This window comes from Salvelinus namaycush, chromosome 12 (genome assembly GCF_016432855.1).
Source record: "Salvelinus namaycush isolate Seneca chromosome 12, SaNama_1.0, whole genome shotgun sequence".
Lineage (NCBI taxonomy): Eukaryota > Metazoa > Chordata > Actinopteri > Salmoniformes > Salmonidae > Salvelinus > Salvelinus namaycush.
Genome location: NC_052318.1, coordinates 49,705,735 through 49,729,277, shown reverse-complemented (window position 1 = coordinate 49,729,277; position 23,543 = coordinate 49,705,735). Strand labels below are relative to the sequence as shown.

The following is a 23,543-nucleotide window of genomic DNA, read 5'->3' as shown; positions in this document are numbered from 1 at the left end:
AAGCAAATTGAAAAGGTTATGTGGGTTTGTTTCAATCATCCCTACTTGATTAAATAGCTCTGATTTATGTGAGAAATATGATAGTGTGAGTTTAACTCTGTGACCAGAGACTTGGCATCAAAAACATGCTCCAGTGTTCCAGAAATACAGACAGAATGGAACAGGGTTTCAGATGTTCCGACATGGCTCCTCAACACAGGGGCCCCTCAGGGGTGCGTGCTCAGTCCCCTCCTGTACTCCCTGTTCACTTATGACTGCAGGGCCAGGCACGACTCCAACACCATCATTAAGTTTGCTGATGACACAACAGTGGTTGGCCTGATCACTAAAAACGATGAGACAGCCTATAGGGAGGAGGTCAGAGACCTGACCATGCGGTGCAAGGTCAACAACCTCTCCCTCAACGTGATCAAGACAAAGGAGATGATTGTGGACTACAGGAAAAGGAGGACCGAGCACACCCCCATTCTCATCGACGGGGCTGTAGTGGAGCAGGTTGAGAGCTTCAAGTTCCTTGGCGTCCACATCACCAACAAACTAACATGGTCCAAGCACACCAACACAGTCGTGAAGAGGGCACAACAAAACCTATTCCCCCTCGGGAGATTGAAAAGATTTGGTATGGGTCCTCAGATCCTCAAAAGGTTTTACAGTAGCACCATCGAGAGCATCCTGACGGGTTGCATCACTGCCTGCTATGGCAAATGCTCGGCCTCTGACCGCAAGGCACGACAGAGGGTAGTGCGTACAGCCCAGTACATCACCGGGGCCAAGCTTCCTGCCATCCAGGAACTCTATACCAGGTGGTGTCAGAGGAAGGCCCTAAAAATTGTCGAAGACTCCAGCCACCCTAGTCATAGACTGTTCTCTCTGCTACCGCACGGCAAGCAGTACCGGAGCGCCAAGTCTAGGTCCAAGAGGCTTCGAAACAGCTTCTACCCCAAAGCCATAAGACAGCTACTCCAGACTATTTGCACTGCCCCGCCCCCCTCTTCTACCCTGCTGCTACTCTCTGTTATTATCTATGCATAGTCACTTTAATAACTCTATCTACATGTACATATTACCTCAATTACCTCGACACCGGTGCCCCCGCACATTGACTCTGTACCGGTACCCCTTGAATACAGCCCTGCTATTGTTATTTACTGCTGCTCTTTAATTATTTGTTATTCTTATTTCACTTTTTTTGTGGTATTTTCTTAAAATTGCATTGTTGGTTAAGGGCTTGTAAGTAAGCTTTTCACTGTAAGGTCTACACCTGTTGTATTTGGCACATGTGAGAAATTAAATTTGATTTGATGTATTGTCTCTCTATTCATATGAAAAAAGTTTTTCTTTATTCCCTAAAATATTGAATGTCACTTGATTTGATTAGGTGGTACACTTTGAATTGATTTGAGGGCATGTGTGTTCAAAAGGGGGGCATGTGGCCCGACGAAAATGAATGATAGTGGTATTCAACCACTCCAGCGGCATATCAGCAGCATTTGTGGAAAGGTAAGATGTGCCTTTGATAATGTGTTAAGCTAGATGCAAACAGAAACGTCAGGTTAAGGAGTGATAGTTGATTATTTTTACATCCTTTGAGGTAGATCTCTGTTGGAAAACAAACCGCCAATAGTTGTTTTGAAGCTATGACATCATCAAGGAAATAAACATTGAAATAATTAAGTTAATCTATCAAATGTGAAATATTTCTACAACCAAGCCAAACCACAGTTTTGGTTCTGGTTGATATAGTGAACCGACCACTCTTGATTAGTCTAGCTTCCCTGCTTGTCTCTGAAGCATGGTTGTGGTGGTTGGGAAAGGGTTGTGCATTGGTTAGTTGACTAACTAACTAGCTTCCTACACTACTTCCCTCGGCCTCGGATCCCACCACTGCCACCAACTGCCCTTTCCCTTTCTGCTTTATCAGCACAGACTCAGCAGTCCTGGTAGCTGCACTCTGAAGAAACCACCCCTGGCCTCTTGGCGAGATTACATTTCCCTAGCTCCACCATCTTACCGGTGTAGTCAATACACAGCACGCTTCGATGGCGCACCCCCACACCACATGTCCTTGAGCATGCCGACCAGGGACCCATCTGCCAGACAGGGCAGGGCAGGTCCCCACACGGCCGGATGTCTGCCGGCCGCAGGTCCTCATCACAAGAGAAGGACAGGGTGCCTGCCCCATCCCGGCACTCTATGTTCCTTCTTGACCAACCTGAGCCGCAGCTCTTGGAGCACTCGGACCACTCCCCCAGAGCCCACTCTGAGCCCCCTAGTGGCAGAATCGCATGTAGCGAAGCTCTACCCTCAGCTCCAGGCTTGGTGAAGGGGACATCCCTGGGGAGGAAAAAGGTGTACTTGACCCTAGGGGGAGAGGCGTCTCCGGCTGTGGACAGGAGTTGGACAGTGACTGCCTGTCGGAGCTTCTGGTAACTCAAGAGCCTCTCCAGGGTGGTGGAGGAACCACTATACCGGAGTACGGCGCCCAGGACTGGGATGTCCTGCTCTGCTGTGGACACAGAGAAATTCCCGTTCAGGATGTAGGAAACCTCTGTCTTCAAGGCCAGGTAGTTGCCGTCGTGTTTGATCCCGCGGTGGCTCTTTTGCTTGATGTCGATGTTGGTGGCCCCGGCCGGAATGGTCACAATGTCGTTGTAGCCGAATCTGTGTTGAATTAAATTAAGACAAGAGGAACGTTTCAGTTGAAAGCTTATACTTGCTAATGGCTTTCCATGACCGGCATTTTAATGCTTTCTATAACATCAGAATCATCTTGGAAAGACGTGAATCAGTCAGCCATTTTCACGATTTTAGAGAGACAACACTGCCCTCAAAGGAATTGAATCCGGAATATATTTATTTGACTCACATGGCTTTATTCATCGATCCAGTGATCTTCCTGCAGGTTGTTCCATCACCCCCACACATGCCACATTTGTCCAGCTTCACACTGGAGCCGATCACCTGGTCGCAGCCAGCTTTGACGCACTGTCCCTGGACACAGATGGAGGTGGTGTCTGGGCCACAGGTGGTGCCATCAACAACCTTGAAACGACATAGAAAAATGATGCGAAGTATTAGCCTAAACTCCTAGAGCACTGTAAAGTTGATAATGAATCAACTCAGTGATCAAAAAACTGGTTTCTGGTTATAATGACGTAATTTCAACCAGCTGGGAACTATTTCAAATTTGAGTAGAGTTATAGCTACCTTGGCCTCAAAGACTTTGAATTCATTGCTGCCCCTTGCCCTGCAGAACAGTTTGCACCTGTCCCGTGGTGAGACGCCGTTGTACTTGGGGATCCACTGCTTCATGTTCCCATGCATGTCCAGGTATCGGTCGCTGTTGTACTTCTCACACTGCTCATCTCTGAAGCTCTTACCTGGGAAAACGAACATGGCATATCATTATCAATCCTATCTCTACTGATGACATTCCCAGCATGTCAAGGAAACTCTTATACTACCAATTAAACTAGCCTTGTATCTATACTGTATGTGATAATGCCAACTGTATACATTTGAAATGCTATCATTGCCATGCACCATATGGAAGATGTATTTGTGTTTATTAAGGATCCCCATTAGCTGCTGCCAAGGCAATATTAAGGCAGTTATATACAATTAAAAAATATTACATGACATTACATTTCATAACACTTTTCACAACACATTAAGTGTGTACCATCAGGCTACTACTTTACTACCTCATATCTACAATACAAAATCCATGTGTACGTGTGTGTAGAGTGCGTGTGTTCGCATGTGTATGTGTGTGTGTGTCTGTGCTTGGGTGCCCGCCCAATGTGATTGTTGAGGTGTGGATATATTGATCAGTTATTAATTTGGATATAGTGATTCATTGTTAGTGTTAATTTACCATGCTCATCTTGGCAGGCCTGTATGTGACAAGTCTGGTACTTGGCTCTCTGTCCCGCACAGTATGCTCCTCCGTTCTGTGGCTTGGGATCAGTGCATTCTCTCTGGGAAAACTCCACCCCTCCGCCACATGACCTGGAGCACGACCCCCAGGGGCCCCACACACCCCACCCTCCGTCCACAGGCTCCTACAAGATACAACCAGACAGATCAATCAGTAATTCAATCAATGAAATTGTGTTTAGAACCCTTCAACAGTTGTCACAAAGTTTACAGGCTTTGAGTGAACATGTGAAATGAAATGATTCACACTACAAAAAAATGGAATCTCTATGCTCAGTAATGATATTCCCTACCCATGTCATTTGAAAACAATTACTACATGGCAGTCTTAACAAGAGTTTTTCTTTGCTTGGTTAGGGTTTTTTAGTTTGGCATCTCTTGTGGCACATAGTGGCCTGGCCTGCAGTCTGCCACGCGTGTAACTGCCTCTTGTGCGTACTCACAGCTCCTGGCATGTGCTACTAAGACACAGCATTTCATTTCTCGGGGGCTTTTACGAGTTGGCTGCAACAACTCCTCTAACAGCCAGAGTGTCTGGAATCACAAGCTAGTCCCTTGGAATAGGCCTGGCTGTTTTTAAATATACTTACTTTTTAAAGGCCTGAACCAAATATACTAAGCCGGGCCCTCAGACTGACATTTGGGGGTCTGAATAAGACAGGGATTTATTATTTTCAGCTGCCACGCGACATGGCTGGTGCTGGGGCCTGGCATAGGGCCAGGGCCGGATGGGGGCACATGACAAAATGAGACTACATTCTATTTCTGAAGATGAAGTATTGAAACAGACGGGAGCCAGAAACTGTCTCTCACCAAAGCAGTGAAAAGAAATAATACCTGTCATGGTCAAGTGTAGACGGTGAGAGAAACAGAGCGCAAGAGAGAGAAAGTCAGAAGAGAAAGACTACAAGAGAGAAATCCTGTAGGCTATGACATAAACACTACATACAAAAAGCAGAAGTAGATAGTAAATCGTTGAGGTAGCCTATTTAAACATATTTTTTTCAGGCAGGTAAGAGGGTTCATAAATCACACAATCAGTTAGTGCCTCACAATCAGTTAGTGCCTGGAGGAGTTAGTGCCTCAGACACAATCATCCGATCCCTATAAAAAAGGATGGAGGATTTAGCCAGTCACTCAGACAGAGCGAGAATCAGAATGGTTCAGAATACAGTTGAAGTCGGAAGTTTACATATACCTTAGCCTAATACATTTAAACTCAGTTTTTCACAATTCCTGACATTTAATCCTAGTAAAAATTCCCTGTGTTAGGTCAGTTAGGACCACCACTTTATTTTAATGATGTGAAATGTCAGAATATTAGTAGAGAGTGATTTATTTCAGCATTTATTTCTTTCATCATATTCCCTGTGGGTCAGAAGTTTACATCCAATTTGTAAGTCGCTCTGGATAAGAGCGTCTGCTAAATGACTTAAATGTAAATGTTAAATGTACACTCAATCAGTATTTGGTAGCATTGCCTTTAAATTGTTTAACTTGGGTCAAACGTTTCAGTTAGCCTTCCACAAGCTTCCCACAATAAGTTGGGTGAATTTTGGCCCATTCCTCCTGACAGTGCTGGTGTAACTGAGTCAGGTTTGTAGGTCTCCTTGCTTGCACACATTTTTTCAGTTCTGCCCACAAATTTTCGATGGGATTGAGGTAAGGGCTATGTGATGGCCACTCCAATACCTTGACTTTGTTGTCCTTAAGCCATTTTGTCACAACTTTGGAAGTATGCTTAGGGTCATTGTCTATTTGGAAGACCCATTTGCAACAAAGCTTTAACTTCCTGACTGATGTCTTGAGATGCTGCTTCAAAATATCCACATAATTTTCCATCCTCGTGATGCCTCGTGATGCCTCATCCTCGTGATGCCAAGTGCACCAGTCCCTCCTACAGCAATGCACCCCCACAACATGATGCTGCCACCCCTGTGCTTCACGGTTGGGATGGTGTTCTTTGGCTTGCAAGCCTCCCAACTCTTTCCTCCAAACATAACAATGGTCATTATGGCCAAACATTTCTATTTTTGTTTCATCAGACCAGAGGACATTTCTCCAAAAAGTACAATCTTTGTCCCCATGTGCAGTTGCAAACTGTAGTCTGGCTTTTTTATGGCGGTTTTGGAGCAGTGGCTTCTTCCTTGCTGAGCGGCCTTTCAGGTTATGTCGATATAGGACTGGTTTTACTGTGGATGTAGATACTTTTGTACCTGTTTCCTCCAGCATCTTCACAAGGTCCTTTGCTGTTGTTCTGGGATTGATATGCACTTTTCGCAACAAAGTACATTCATCTCTAGGAGACAGAACGCGTCTCCTTCCTGAGTGGTGTGACGGCTGCGTGGTCCCATGGTATTTATACTTGCGTACTATTATTTGTACAGATGATGGTACCTTCAGGCATTTGGAACTTGATTCCAAAGGATGAACCAGACCTGTGGAGGTCTACAATTTTTTTTCTGAGGTCTTGGCTGATTTCTTTAGATTTTCCCATGATGTCAAGCAAAGAGGCACTGAGCTTGAATATAGGCCTTGTATACATCCACAGGTACACCTCCAATTGAATCAAATTATGTCAATTAGCCTATCAGAAGCTTCTAAAGCCCTGACATAATTTTCTGGAATTTCCCAAGCTGTTTAAAGGCACAGTCAACTTAGTGTATGTAACTTCTGACCCACTGGAATTGTGATACAGTGAATTATAAGTGAAATAATCTGTCTGGAAAAATTACTTGTGTCATGCACAAAGTAGATGTCCTAACCGACTTGCCAAAACTATAGTTTGTTAACAAGAAATTTGTGGAGTGGTTGAAAATCGAGTTTTAATGACTCCAACCTAAGTGTATGTAAACTTCCGACTTCAACTGTACATATAGTACCTCTCTTTTCTGCTGATCAGTCACTGCAGCACAGACACCTCCCTGACAGGTGGTGTTGGTCCCAGCCCCAGCCCAGCAGAGCGTGCCATCAGCCCAGGGCAGGCTGCCGTTCCGGGTGGTGCAGTGTGGCTGGCCCTCCTCCCGGCACCACAGCTGGCTGCAAGTCTGGTCTTCTGGGGTGTCCGGACACAGGGTGAACTCCTCCCCGAAGGCCTGCTGGCACTGACGGTCCAGGTTGTAGGAGGCACCAGGGGGATCAACAGGGAGAGGGAGAGTCCGCTCTGGAGGATCCAACAGACAGTCACCTGGGAGAGAGGAACATAAGCAGGCACAAATCAGTCAATCAAATTGATTTACTTGGCCCTTTCTAGATCAGCCGACAGTCACCTGGGAAAGAGACGCATTTTGTATTTATTGAGTCAGTTGAGAATAACTGATTGTATACAACGATGGTCTAGCTACATAAGCAAACAGGCACAGACACAACAGCAGGCGTGAACGTTCCAGTAAACTCAGGGGTGACAAAATGTCAATAAGATCTGGAGGACGTGTTAGTCAGTGACTGACATTTGGAGACCTGTACATACAGTACTGTATTATACTGAAGGTGTTAAGAAGACCTGGGGGGGGCTAAAAAGCTCTGATGAAGGTGGGAACACACGTTCCTCTTCTATCAGTCACCAGGAAACGACAACTGCAACTGGGTGCCAGTCCGCCTGAAGCACGTGAAATTTTGACTGTTATGTTTATTTTTTTTGCAAACCTAAAACAGGTCTACAACAGGTTTAGCTTGAGGGGGCTATTTTCATAGCAGAATGAAATGGCCAAATACACAAAGATGTGTTTAACGGGAAGATACATTCTTTGCCTCTAAAGATTCTGTTGCCGGAAGGTAACACCATATCCAGTGGCTGAATCGGGTGATAGAAATAGTTGTAGATCACTGCCAAACATTACATTTAACTTTAGGCTTTTGAAGCAGCTTTTCTTCATGAACTCTTATGTAGAAAAATATACTTTAACTCTTGGCATTGATGTGCATGTCGGACAGAAGAGTTACTGCCTCTCTGCCCTGGTACAGTATGTTGCTTAATCCTATTTTGTTAGATCTTTTTAGTGGTATGGCCCCTTTAACAGAGGAGAATTCTGCAACATCAGTTCACTATATATCTGTGGCAAGGCCGGTAAAGACAACATGTGCTTGGCTACACTCATTTTCTCTTCTCTGTGAGGGAAAACAGTTGTTAAAGCTGGAATGTGTGACTCACCAGCAGATGAGTCAGAGAAACAGAGAGAGAGAGAGAGAGACAGAGAGACTATTTTATTACAATGTATATTGTGTATATTGTTGCTTTGGCAATATTGACGCAATGTTTTTTTCATGCCAATAAAGCAACTTGAATTTTTGAATTTGAGAGAGAAATCAAAGTGGAGACTGAAATATCGATGGGGGATTAAAACATTGACTGAGAAAAATGTATGCTATTTCGCAACACAAATATCTGCTTTGCCTTAGATTTGATATCTTCCATTCCAGGAGCAGGAACATCAATCTTGAGATGCCTTCTCCCAGCAATCTCAGGCATGTCTGCTGTGTGTGTGTGTGTGTCATCTGAATTATTACTGTGCTGTCTGTGTCTCTGCGCTGCCATGAGCAGACAGAAGTGAAGAGAAGAGCCTCTCACTGCAAAGAGAGAGGAGCTTACTCTCCAAGGACTGTTAGTTTGGACACTCTCAGCAAAATTACAAATAGTGGTTTTCAGAGACCATAAATAGTGGTTGATGGAGCGAGTTTAGGCAGAATGGGCTTTTTAAAAAGAGAGAGGAATAAAATAAACTTGTGAAATGTTAGGGGTTCATATTATATAGGGATTTCTCCCCACTCTCTGAGTCCTAAATTACATAGCACACTCTCTGTGGCAGGTTTCTATTAACTGCATAATAACAGCCTATGGCCCTTTAGGACAAATGTCTCAAAACTGTTATTCAAACTTAATGCAACCGCAAACTGTTTTTACTCAGATTCAGTTTGTCTGGAATGCTACCTCATGACCAAAACCAAATGAAAGCTGGGAACCACATGTTAACCAATAAGAACAAACTGTCGATACAATTATGTTTCTGTGTAGTAAGTAGTGCATCGGGGGAATCATGATTCCAGCCAATACATCTGACTCAATACATCGACACTTGATACAGTGGTTAGAGAGAATAGAATAAAAGAGTAGAGAAGAAAGCACTGGGATAAAAAGGTTTAAAAGGGTAAGTTATCCTACCGTATCCATTGTCGAAGAACTCTGTGACATAGCGGGCGCTACATGGCGACCATGGCAAAGTCTCGTTGAGGCTAAAGAACACAGACGCCATCATGTGTGGCCCATCCAGGTGTCCGAACCATCTGATACAGTTATTAGAGTCGTCATGAGGCATGCTGAGTACATGACCTGAGGAGATAAAGAAGAAGGTGCCGCTGAGAGCCGACGTATGGCTTACATCATGTACTTTTCTAACTTTGTTCTCATTTAAGCTCGCCGGATGGTTCCGTGGTGAAAACAAGAGGCAAAGCAGGACAGCCATGACAAGTGACTCAGGAGAAGTACTGGACATCCATCCACATTGGCCTTTTACTAAAGTGTCATACCTTCTGAGATAGGAAACACACAAGCATGCCGTTTGTTCCATAGTGTGTTACTGTAACATACCACGCTCGTATTTCTATTGAGTATTAACATACCTAGCTCGTGTGTCACGGTGTAGGCGGCCTGAAGACCGTTATCCTCTATCACAGAGCAGCTTCTCTTGGGGTCACACATGGTGCCCACGTCAGCCACCCCCAGGGTGTCACAGCTCCTCTGACCACAGATGTCCTGCATAGGGGGTACAGAGAGAGAGGGCATGAGGACTTTATCACAACACGGGAAAGAGGACAAGATGAGAGAAAAAGGGCAAGAGTAGTAGGCATCTCACAACTCATCTGCCCATAGATATCCTATATGGGGTAGAGGGAGAGGAGAGGAGAGGAGAGGAGAGGAGAGGAGAGGAGAGGAGAGGAGAGGAGAGGAAAAGGGCTAGGGGAGTAGGGAGAGTAGGAAGAGGAGGGACACATTTCAGACACTGATATCCAGACATTGCTACGTTTGTTCCAGACAGAGGGGGTTTTCCCCCTAAAAGTGAAGCTCTTGCCAGCAAAACATATTTGTCAGTGTTTCCATCGTAAAATGAAGCAAATACATGGCAACCAGTAGATTTGGGGAGAAAGGAAATGTAACTGTGTGGTATCTAAAGCACACAGTGAAGGGGGATTCAGTATTAACAAGGCCATTTAAGCTCTAGTTTCAGTTACACTTACAGATAGGCCTCCCCCAAATTATACCACAATCCAAAAGGGTACTTTGGAGACTGGAAGGGCAAAGGGGCATGTGCTCTGCAGAACACAGGAGGTTGATGGCACCTTCATTTGGGAGAATGGGCTGGTGGTAATGGCTGGAGCGTAATAGGTGGAATGGCATCAAATACATATATATATAATATATATCAAATACATCAAATACATACAGTGTTTGATGCCATTCCATTTGTGCCGTTCCGGCCATTATTATGAGCCGTTCTCCCCTCAGCAGCCTCCTCTGCTGCACAGGTGGAGCCCTATCTGTGCACGTGCCACCCTATCTGTGCACGTGCCTGCTTTTCACACTAAACAGAGCCAAACCAAGCTGCACCGAGCATGGCCTGGTTTTGCATCCACCATAGTTGCTGGAACCATACTGAAAAGGACAATGTTAAAATAAAATATTTGAGCTAGTACTGTGTGGTCAGCACAAGAGAGTAAACGGGTAATAGGGTTCATCTCACCTGTCTGGTGAATTGGATAGTTGTGTCGTAGTGTGCTGGGTGATTGAGATGGAATGTCTAACGTTCTATGTTCTCACCTGTCTGGTGAATAAGATGGCCGTATCGTAGTGTTCCAGGTGCCTCTGGCTGGAGGGGTTGAAGAGCTGCTGCCAGTTACAGAAGTTCCTGAGGGCCATTCCTCCGTTGCTGGACACCTGGGGCCCTACATCTTCGTCCTCCACCACCAGCATCTTCACAACCACCAGGCTCACTGAGTTCTTCAGACTGGGGTGGTGGTAGACCCGCGCCGCCACTGCCATCAGAGTCAGCAGGTAGTGCTTTCGAGGGAAGAGAGAGATGTGCCTTGTAATATGGCCATTTAGTAGAACTGTCAGCATTGACAGTGACACATATATTAACGGAAATGTGGCTCATGCGGGAATCGAACCCTGGTGTTGCCAGCACCATGTTTTAACCAAATGAGCGACTGGAAGCACATGTGGAAGCATGGGCAACAATGACCTGAAACACTCAACAGTTCACTAACAGTTCACTTTTAGCTAAAGGCAAAACGTTTTCTGCAATGACATGGTGAGCAAGGCAACATGAACTCATCAACTCAATGCATGTACTGAATATGATGAACATACAGTACAAACCAAGCAAACCAAAATTGATTCTGGTTCCCAGGACATTTGTTCGGTCACGGCTAATGTCCAGTCGTGTTCATATAAAACATTCACCTGATGTTGCAAGAACGTTCCTAGAACACATTTAATCTGTTCTTTAAAGGTTCCCAGGATGTTTCATTAGGTTGTGGGAAGAGAGCATCCTGACCGGTTGCATCACCGCCTGGTATGGTAACAGCTCGGCCTTCGACTGCATGGCACTACAGAGGGTAGTGCGTATGGCCCAGTACATCACTGGGGCCAAGCTTCCTGTCATCTAGGACCTCTATACCAGGCGGTGTCAGAGGGAGGCCCTAAAAAATGCCAAAGACTCCAGCCACCATAGTCATAGACTGTTCTCTCTGCTACCGCATGGTACCGGAGCTTCTTAACAGATTCTACCCCCAAGCCATAAGACTCCTGAACAGCTAATCAAATGGCTACCCTTTTACGCTGCTGCTACTCTCTGTTTATTATCCATGCATAGTCACTTTACTTCTACCTACATGTACCTATTACCTCAATTAACTCGACAAACCTGTGTCCCGGCACATTGACTCTGTACCCCCTGTATATAGTCTCGCTACTGTTATTTTATTGTTGCCCTTTAATTATTTGTTATTTTCTATTTTTCTTCTTTTTTTACTTCAGTTTATTTAGTAAATACTTTCTTAACACTTATTTTTCTTAAAACTGCATTGTTGGTTAAGGGCTTGCAAGTAAGCATTTCACTGTAAGGTTGTATTCGCCGCATGTGACAAATACAATTTGATTTGATTTGATTACACTACTTCTATTCGGTTGCAAAACACATTTGTTGGTGTTGCATGAACATTCCCACAACACATTTTATGTTCTTTAAAAATTCCTAAAATATGTATTTAGGTTGTGGTAACATTGTGTGGATATGACAGGAGATACTGTAGGTTCCCAAAACACAACAACTGTCCAGTTGTGCTGACATTTAGACAACGTTGGTATCAGGGTGTACAAAACATTCCTTTGATGTTGCAAGAATGTTGACAGAACAGACTTTCTGAGTTCTTTAAAAGGTTCCCAGAATATTTAATTAAGTTGTGGGAACAGTGTGGGTACATTACAAGAGATAACTTCTCAAAACAGAAAATATGCTCAGTTGTGATGACATTCATACAACGTTTAAGTTACGCTGCACAGGACATTCCCTTAGTGTTGTAAGAATGAAATAAGTCAATTTTTATGACGTTCATAGCACATTTGTTTTAGGTTTAATATAATATTCCTTTGATGTTCACATAATATACATTGTACCTTGTCTTTGAGGCTTAGGAAAATTATATTTAAGTTTGACCTAATATTAACAAAACATTCTCAGCATGCAAAGGTGTAGCTCCTTAAAGCATATTGGAAAACATTCAAATTATGCTTCTCTCCAGATGTAATGCCAAATTACATTTGAAGACTATATAGTATAACTATATAACTCGAGCAAGGGTTGCCTTCCAGAGAGACATCAGAGATTGTAACATTCTCTGCTTCACGGAAACATGGCTCACTCGGGATACGTTATCAACGCACCGACAGAAACAAATATCTCTCTGGTAAGAAGAAAGGCGGGGGTGTATGCCTTATGATTAACGAGTCGTGGTGTGATCATGACAACATACAGGAACTCAAGTCCTTTTGTTCACCTGACCTAGCATTTCTTACAATCAAATGCCGACCGCATTATCTAACAAGAGAATTCTCTTCGATTATAATCACAGCCGTGTATATCTCTCCCAAGCAGACATATCGACGGCCCTGAAAGAACTTCATTGGACTCTATGTAAACTGGAAACCACATATCCTGAGGCTGCATTTATTGTAGCTGGGGATTTTAACAAAGCTAATCTGAAATAAAGGCTCCCTAAATTTTATTAGCATATCGAATGCGCAACCTAGGCTGGCAGCAATCTGGATTATTGCTACTCTAACTTCCGCGATGCATACAAAGCTCTCCCTCGCCCTCCTTTCGGCAAATCTGACCACGACTCCATTTTGTTGCTCCCAGCCTATAGACAGAAACTAAAACAGGAAACGCCCATGCTCAAATCTGTTCAACACTGGTCCAACCAATCTGATTATACGCTTCAAGATTGCTTCGATCACGCGGACTGGGATATGTTCCGGATAGCCTCAGACAACAACATTGATGTATACTCTGATTCGGTGAGCGAGTTTTTTAGCAAGTGCATCGGTGATGTTGTAGCCACGGTGACTATTAAAACCTTCCCCAACCAGAAACCGTGGATTGATGGCAGCATTCGCGCAAAACTGAAAGCGCAAACCACTGTTTTTAATCATGGCAAGGCGACCGGGAACATGACCGAATGCAAACAGTGTAGCTATTCCCTCCGCAAGGCAATCAAACAAGCTAAGCGTCAGTATAGAGACAAAGTAGAGTCGCAATTCAACGGCTCAGAGACGAGACATATGTGGCAGGGTCTACAGTCAATCACGGATTACTAAAAGAAAACCATCCCTATCGCGGACACCGAAGTCTTGCTCCCAGATAAACTAAAAAACGTCTTTGCTCGCTTTGAGGACAATACAGTGCCACTGACAGGTTCCGCTACCAAAACCTGCGGGCTCTCCTTCACCGCAGCCAACGTGAGTAAAACATTTAAACGTGTTAACCCTCGCAAGGGTTAACACCAGACGGCATCCCTAGCTGCGTCCTCAGAGCATGCGCAGACCAGCTGGCTGGTGTATTTACGGACATATTCAATCAATCCCTATCCCAGTCTGCTGTTCCCACATGCTTCAATAGGGCCACCATTGTTCCTGTTCCCAAGAAAGCTAAGGTAACTGAGCTAAACTATTATTGCCCCGTAGCACTCACTTCCGTCATCATGAAGTGCTTTGAGAGACTAGTCAAGGATCATATCACCTCCATCCTACCTGACACCCTAGACCCACTCCAATTTGCCTACCGCCCCAATAGGTCCACAGACGACGCAATCCCAATCTCATTGCTCACTGCCCTAGCCATCTGGACAAGAGGAATACCTATGTAAGAATGCTGTTCATCGATTACAGCTCAGCATTTAACACCATAGTACCTTCCAAACTCGTCATTAAGCTCGAGACCCTGGGCCTTGACCCCGCACTGTGCAACTGGGTCCTGGACTTTCTGACGGGCCGCACCCAGGTGGTGAGGGTAGGAAACAACATCTCCACCCCACTGATCCTCAACACTGGGGCCCCACAAGGGTGCGTTCTCAGCCCTCTCCTGTACTCCCTGTTCACCCATGACTGCGTGGCCATGCACGCCTCCAACTCAAACATCAAACATCGCTCCAACTCAAACATCAAACATCGCCTCCAACTCAAAACATCAAGCCTACCACTACAGCTTGATTACCAACAACGACGAGACGGTCTACAGGGAGGAGGTGAGGACCCTCGGAGTGTGGTGTCAGGAGAATAACCTCTCACTCAACGTCAACAAAACAAAGGAGATGATCGTGGACTTCAGGAAACAGCGGAGGGAGCACCCCCCTATCCACATTGACGGGACAGTAGTGGAGAAGGTGGAAAGTTTTACGTTCCTCTGCTTACACATCACAGACAAACTGAAATGGTCCACCCACACAGACAGCGTGGTGAAGAAGGCGCAACAACGCCTCTTCAACCTCAGAAGGCTGAAGAAATTGGACTTGTCCCCGAAAACACTCACAAACTTTTACAGATGCACAATCAAGAGCATCCTGTCGGTCTGTATCACCGCCTGGTCCAGCAACTGCTTCGCCCACAACCGTAAGGCTCTCCAAAGGGTAGTGAGGTCTGCACAACGCATCACCGGGGGCAAACTACCTGCCCTCCAGGACACCTACACCACCCGATGTCACAGGAAGGCCAAACAGATCATCAAGGACAACAACCACCCGAGCCACTGCCTGTTCACCCCGCTATCATCTAGAAGGCGAGGTCAGTATAGGTGCATCAATGCTGGGACCGAGAGACTGAAAAACAGCTTCTATCTCAAGGCCATCAGACTGTTAAACAGCCATCACTAACATTGAGTGGCTGCTGCCAACATACTGACTCAAATCTCTAGCCACTTTAATAATAAAAAATTGGATGTAGTAAATGTATCACTAGTCACTTTACTAGTCACTTTAAACAATGCCACTTTATATAATCATTACATACCCTACATTCCTCATCTCATATGTATATACTGTATTCTATACCATCAACTGCATCTTGCCTATGCCGCACGGCCATCGCTCATCCATATATTTGTATGTACATATTCTTATTCATTCCTTTACACTTGTGTGTATAAGGTAGTTGTTGTGAAATTGTTAGATTACTTGTTAGATATTACTGCATGGTCAGAACTAGAAGCACAAGCATTTCATTACACTCGCATTAACATCTGCTAACCATGTGTATGTGACCAATCAAATTTGATGATATAGAGACACATGGCTTTTTAATTGAATTCACAGGACATTTGAACAGTATTTAATCATACAAACACAACTATCTGTATTACTCTTCATATGCTGACAAACTGCACATGTGGGGTTTGAACTTTCAATGTTTGGTTTTCCAACCAGATAATTAACCATCTGAGCCTTGTGGCTTTGTTCAGCCAAATATGGTCAATCAGGACACAGAACACATAAAAATGTACCCATCCTCTTCATATGCTGTGTACTTGTAATTTAAAATTTATTAAATTGAGCTTTTTTTGTCACTGGCATACACACAATAACTTGTAATGTCAAAATGAGATGTTTTTTTAAACATTTTTACAAATTAATTGAAAATGAAAAGCTGAAATGTATTGAGTCAATAAGTATTCAACCCCTTTGTTATGGCAAGCCTAAATAAGTTAGGGAGTAAAAATTTGCTCACCCAGTCACATATGTTGCCCGGACTCACTCCGTGTGCAATAATAGTGTTCAACATGATTTTTTAATGACTGCCTCATCTCAGTACCCCCACACATTTTTTATTTATTTATTTATCCATTATTTTACCAGGTAAGTTGACTCAGAACACATTCTCATTTACAGCAACAACCTGGGGAATAGTTACAGGGGAGAGGAGGAGGGATGAATGAGCCAATTGAAAACTGGGGATTATTAGGTGACCATGATGGTTTGAGGGCCAGATTGGGAATTTAGCCAGGACACCAGGGTTAACACCCCTACTCTTACAATAAGTGCCATGGGATCTTTAATGACCTCAGAGAGTCAGGACACCTGTTTAACATCCCATCCAAAAGACAGTACCCTACACTGCCCTGGGGCATTGTTTAGACCAGAGGAAAGAGTGCCTCCTACTTGCCCTCCAACACCACTTCCAGCAGAATCTGGTCTCCCATCCAGGGACTGACCAGGACCAACCCTGTGTAGCTTCAGAAGTAAGCCAGCAGTGGTATGCATGGTGGTATGCTGCTGATATGCATACAGTTATCTGTAAGGTCCTTCAGTGATGCAGTGAATTTTAAACAGAGATTCAACCACGAAGACCAGGGAGGTTTTCCAATGCCTCGCAAAGAAGGGCACCTATTGGTAGATGGGTAAAAATTTAAAAGCAGACATTGAATATCCCTTTGAGCATGGTGAGGTTATTAATTACACTTTGGATGGTGTGTCAATACACCCAGTCACTACTGGCGTCCTTCCTAACTCAGTTGCCGGAGAGGAAGGAAACCATTCAGGGATTTCACCATTAGGTGACAGTGACTTTAAAATAATTACAGAGTTTAATGGCTGTGATAAGAGAAAACTGAGGATGGATCAACAACATTGTAGTTACTCCAAAATAATAACCACATTGACAGAGGGAAAATAAGGAAGCCTGTACAGAAGAAAAATATTCCAAAACATGCATCCTGTTTCTAACCAGGCACTAAAGTAATACTGCAAAAAATGTGGGAAAGCAATGCACTTCTTGTCCTGAATACGAAGTGTTATGTTTGGGGCAAATTGAGTACAACACGTTACTGACTAGCCTTCTCCATATTTTCAACCATAGTGGTGGCTGCAATATGTTATGGGTATTCTTGTAATCGTTAAAGACTGGGGAGTTTTTCAGGATAAAAAATAAATGGATAAGCACAGGCAAAATCCTAGAGGAAAACCTGGTTCAGTCTGCTTTTACACACTGAGAGATGAATTCCCCTTTCAGCAGGACAATAACCTAAAACACAAGACCAAATCTACACTGGAGTTGCTTACCAAGAAGCTTGGTGAATGTGAATGTTCTTGAATGGCCGAGTTACAGTTTTGACTTAAATCTACTTAAAAATCTATGGCAAGACCTGTAAATGGTTGCTTAGCAATGATCACCAACCAATTTGACACAGCTTGAAGAATTCTGACTAATGGGCAAATGTTGCACAATTCTGGTGTGGAAAGCTCTTAGAGACTTACCCAGAAAGACTCATAGCTGTAATCGCTGCCAAAGGTGCTTCTACAAAGTATTTTCTCAGGGGTGTGAATACTTATATAAATTAGATATTTCTGTATCTCATTTTCAATACATTTGCAAAATTTTCTAAAACAATGTATTAACTTTGTAATTTTGGAGTATTGTGTGTAAATGAGTGAGAAAAAAAGGCTGTTACACAACAAATGTTGAACAAGTCAAGGGGTAGGAATACAGAATAATGTGGTTTCTGAAGGCACTGTATGAAGTGTAAAAAAAACATTTTTATTTTTATGATTAAATGCTTTTCAAATTTCCTATTAATGAAATTCTATGCAGATTTTTTACATAGGAAGTGTAAAAAAAATCTGGTTGTGTTTGTATGATTAAATGTTCAAATTCAAATGTCCTATGAATGAAATTATATACAGATTGTCAACATATGAAGTGTTAAAAATATGGATGTGCTTGTATGATTAAATGCTGTTCAAATGTCCTATGAATTAAATAAGAATGTCCTGTGTCTCTACAGTGCATTCGGAAAGTTTTCAGACCCCTTGACTTTTTCCACATTTTCTTACGTTACAGCCTTATTATAAAATAGATTTGATAGTTTTTTTCCCTTCATCAATCTACACACAATACCCCATAATGACAAAGCAACATTTTTGCAAATGTATTAAAAATAAAAACTGAAATATTACATTTACATAAGTATTCAGACCCTTTACTCAGTACTTTGAGAGTTCAAAGAGATCAATCTTGGTTTAATCAGACCAAAGGATCTTGTTTAGAGGATCTTGTTTCTCATGGTCTGAGAGTCTATAGGTGCCTTTTGGCAAACTCCAAGCGGGCTATCATGTGCCTTTTACTGAGGAGTGAATTCCGTCTGGCCACTCTACCATAAGGACCTGATTGGTGGAGCGCTGTAGAGCTGGTTGTCCTTCTGGAAAGTTCTCCCATCTCCACAGAGGAACTCTGGAGCTCTTTCAGAATGACCATCAGGTTCTTGGTCACCTCCCTGACCAAAGCCCTTCTCCCCGATTGCTCAGTTTGACCGTGCGGCCAGCTCTAGGAAGTCTTGGTGGTTCCAAAATTCCTCTATTTGAGAATGATGGAGGCCACGGTTTTCTTGGGGACCTTCAATGATGTACATATTTTTTGGTACCCTTCCCCAGAGCTGTGCCTCGACACAATCCTCAATCGGCGCTCTACAGACAATTCCTTTGACCTCATGGCTTGGTTTTTGCTCTGACATGCATTGTCAACTGTGGGACCTTATATAGACAGTTGGGTGCCTTTCCAAAATATGTCCAATCAATTGAATTTACCACAGGTGGACTCCAATCAAGTTTTAGGAATATCTCAAGGATGATCAATGTAAACAGGATGCACCCGAGCTCAATTTTGAGTCTCATAGCAAAGGGTCTGAATACTTAAAAAACAGAAATACCTGATTTACATATTTGCAAAAATGTCTATAAACCTGTTTTCGCTTTGTCATTATGGGGTACTGTGCGTAGATTAATGAGGAAAAACGTAACGTAACAAAATGTGGAAAAAGTCAAGGGGTCTGAATACTTTCCGAATGCACTATTTCTCAAATACAGTCCTCAAATGTGAATTGCTATTAAATCCGGAGAGAAAGATAATGTGGATGGATTCCAATCTGCTTTCCTATGCTTTAATTTGCATGCTAAGTATGTTGTGGTAATATTAGGTCAAACGTAAATACACCATTTTCGAAATGCTCTTGAATGTTGTGAAGACCTCCAAGACAAGGTAAAATGTATATTGAGTGAACATCAATATTAAGTTAAATTTAAAAGACATATGCTATGAACTTCATAAAAACTAACATTTCATTCTTACAACATTAAGGGAATGTCCTGTGCAACCTAACCTTAAACATTGTATGAATGTCATCACAACTGAGCATATTTTGTGTTTTGGTAAACTATCGTAATTTACCCACACTGTTCCCACAACCTAATTACATGTTCTTGGAACCTTTAAAGGACTCAGAAACACTGTTTTGTCAACATTCTTGCAACATCAAAGGAATGTTTTGTACACGCTGATACAAACGTTATCTGAATGTCAGCACAACTGGACAGTTGTCCCAACAATGTTCCCACAACCTAATGAAATTTGTGGGAATCAACAGATGAAATGTGTTGTGGGAACGTTCTTGTAACATCAGGTGAATGTTTTTTTGCACCCTAAAAGAAACATTGTGCAATGATCTGCACGCTGGACAGTTTTGGTGTTTTGGGAACATATATTTTGTCCCCATAATGTTCCCACCAGACTCTTCCCACAAGCTAATGAAACATTCTGGGAACCTTTAAAGAACAGATTAAATGTGTTATAGGAACATTCTTGCAACATCAGGCAAATGTTTTATACAAACATACAAACTTTTGGGGAATGTTCTGTGGTCGTTGTTACAGATGTTGTGCACAACATTTTAGTGAATGTTAGAACATTCCAAGGATATTTAATATAAAACATTTATGATAAATACATAGATTTTATCAAAACAATTCTCTGAATGTATTTGGTATGTTATATTCTTAGTGTTAGATAAATCCCTAACTAGAATTTAATGTGAATCTGTTATGGGAATGTTCCCGGGTTTGCTGGGAAGGCACTATCAATTGTGCACTACCTAGTTGATGTCAATAAACATTGAATCCTGGATTCATTTCACTGCTTAATTAATTGCAAAGAGATCTGACAACACACGCTCTGCAGGCAGTCAGAGAAGGGACCCAAATCCGTAAGCCAATTGTAATCAAATGTTTAAACATTTGTGTTTTTCTTTCCATCAATAAAATGGGTGGATTGACCACAAAAACAAACTCCTCTTGGCTTCCTCTCATTCCCAGATGGTTTAAACTCAAACACAAGACTCTGTGCCAACATTTTTATTTACCGTTTCAGATAGACACAAACTTAGTCAGATTGTATAACATCACACGGTATATTAAGACCAGAATGTCTCCATCTTTTCTGAGATTATTAGGTATTGACAGAGATATATAGTGAGCTCCAAGAGTATTGGGACAGTGACACATTTAGTTTATTTTGGCTCTGTACTCCAGTATTTTGGTTTTGAAATCATAAAATGACTATCAGCTTTAATTTGAGGATATTTTCATCCACATCGGGGGAACTATTAGAAATTACAACACTTTTTGTACATAGTCCCCCCATTTTAGGGGACCAAAAGTTTTCAGTCAAATTCACTTACATTACCGTTCAAAAGTTTGGGGTCACTTAGAAATGTCCTTGTTTTTGAAAGAAAAGCTATTTTTTGTCCATTAAAACAACATCAAATTGATCTGAAATACAGTGTAGACATTGTTAATGTTGTAAATGACTATTGTAGCTGGAAATGGCAGATTTTTTATGCAATATCTACATAGGCGTACAGAGTCCCATTATCAGCAACCATCACTCCTGTGTTCCAATGGCACATTGTGTTAGCTAATCCAAGTTTATCATTTTAAAAGGCTAATTGATCATTAGAAAACCCTTTTGCAATTATGTTAGCACAGCTGAAAACTGTTGTTCTGATTAAAGAAGCAATAAAACTGGCCTTCTTTAGACTAGTTGTATATCTGGAGCCACAGAATTTGTGGGTTCGATTACAGGCTCAAAATGGCCAGAAACAAATAACTTTCTTCTGAAACTCGTCAGTCTACTCTCGTTCTGAGAAATGAAGGCTATTCCATGCGAGAAATTGGTTGAGAGCTTCAAGTTCCTTGGTGTCCACATCACCAACAAACTAACAAGGTCCAAGCACACCAACACAGTCGTGAAGAGGGCACGACAAAACCTATTCTCCCTCAGGAGATTGAAAAGATTTGGCATGGGTCCTCAGATCCTCAAAATGTTCTACAGCTGCACCATCGAGAGCATCCTGACAGGTTGCATCACTGCTTGGTATGGCAACTGCTCGGCCTCTGACCACAAGGCACTACAGAGGGTAGTGCGTACGGTCCAGTACACCACCGGGGCCAAGCTTCCCGCCATCCAGGACCTCTATACAAGGCGGTGTCAGAGGAAAGCCCTAAAAATTGTCAAAGACTCCAGCCACCCTAGTCATAGACTGTTCTCTCTGCTACTGCACACAAAGCGGTACCGGAGCGCCAAGTCTAGGTCCAAGAGGCTTCTAAACAGATTCTACCCCCAAGACTCCTGAACATGTAATCAAATGGCTACCCAGACTATTTGCATTGCCCCCCCCCCCCCCCCCCCCCCCACACACCCCTTCTATGCTTCCGCTACTCTCTTATTATCTATGCATAGTCACTTTAATAAATCTACCTACATGTACATATTACCTCAATTACCTCGACTAACCGGTGCCCCCGCACATTGACACATTGACTCTGAACCGGTACCCCTGTATATAGCCCCACTATTGTTATTTACTGCTACTCTTTAATTATTTGTTTTTCTTATCTCTTACTTTTGTTTTTTGGGGGGTATTTTCTTAAAACGAAATAGTTGGTTAAGGGCTTGTAAGTAAGCATTTCACTGTAAGGTGAACCTGTTGTACCTGTTGTATTCGGCGCATGTGACAAATACAATTTGATTTGATTTAATCCTGTGGTTAAAATTTCACCCTCATAACAACAGTTTTTCAAATCCAATGTGTTTTCCACATAGATTCCACATCACAATACATTGGCAAATTACGTTGAAAGAACGTTGATTCAACCAGTTTGTGCCCAGTGGGGAACTTGACCCAAGCCAAAATACCAATTAAAATCCCTAACATGTTGAAATGCTCTTTAAATTATTGACAGAGGGGATGCTTTTGTGGACTTGCAGACTAGTTAGGCCTACTGTAGACCTACTAGAAAGTAAACGCACATTTGTCCCCCGGCTTGGCATGATATTGAATAACTCATTTTGATCATTGAATTTGCGGGAATATTTAGTCTTACTTTCAATATAGCCACATGGCCATAGGGGAGTTTTTCAAGAGAATTGGCTTTCCCGACAAGCACTGTGCTGTGCCTGTCATGGTTGTGAGAATGTGGGATGATATTGGAATTGCACAGCCTCACATGAGTCATGGCTGCCCAACCTGGTCTCAGAGCATTTCGTTTTATTCTGTACGTAAACCCACGAGGTAAAATTTTGTATGATATGTTACATTTTGTATGTTATGTATTAACATGTGATTACAATTTATATATTATGGTACATTACGAATTGCAATTCATACAATATGTTACGAATTACAATTTGTAATGTACAGTACCAGTCAAAAGTTTGGACACACCTACTCATTCCTGGGTTTTTCTTTGTTTTTACTATTTTCTACATTGTAGAATAATAGTGAAGACATAAAAATATATTTTATTTATTTTTATTTAACCTTTATTTAACTAGGCGAATCAGCTAAGAACAAATTCTTATTTACAATGACGGCCTACCAAAAGGCCTCCTGCGGGGCTGGAATTATTATATATTTTTAAAATATAGAACAAAACACACATCACGACAGGAGACACCACAACACTACATCAAGAGAGGCTTAAGACACCTCATAGCATGGCAGCAACACAACATGACAACAACATGGTAGCAACACAACATGGCATCGGCAACAACATGGTAGCAGCACACAACATGGTACAAACATTATTGGGCAAAGACAACAGCACAAAGGGCAAGCAAAACAGACACAACTGTCAGTAAATGTCCGTGATTGATTCTTTGAATGAAAAGATGAAGATAGAAGTTCAGTTTAAGTGTTTTTTGCAGATCGTTCCAGTCACCAGCTGCAGCG

The 23,543-nt window shown here is 42.6% G+C and overlaps 1 protein-coding gene across 1 annotated transcript in view; it reads right to left on the bottom strand.

Annotated features, from left to right (window-relative positions):
- Window positions 1-1,928: 1,928 nt before the first annotated feature.
- Window positions 1,929-23,543, bottom strand: part of adamts8a (ADAM metallopeptidase with thrombospondin type 1 motif, 8a) — a 28,738-nt gene continuing 7,123 nt past the window's right edge. The window contains exons 3-10 of the mRNA XM_039006184.1: window positions 10,751-10,990; window positions 9,556-9,688; window positions 9,098-9,265; window positions 6,822-7,126; window positions 3,878-4,064; window positions 3,208-3,380; window positions 2,867-3,042; window positions 1,929-2,661 (exon numbers count right to left, since the gene is read on the bottom strand). Of these exons, the coding sequence (XP_038862112.1) occupies window positions 1,929-2,661; window positions 2,867-3,042; window positions 3,208-3,380; window positions 3,878-4,064; window positions 6,822-7,126; window positions 9,098-9,265; window positions 9,556-9,688; window positions 10,751-10,990 (2,115 nt within the window). The remainder of the gene's footprint in view (window positions 2,662-2,866; window positions 3,043-3,207; window positions 3,381-3,877; window positions 4,065-6,821; window positions 7,127-9,097; window positions 9,266-9,555; window positions 9,689-10,750; window positions 10,991-23,543) is intronic.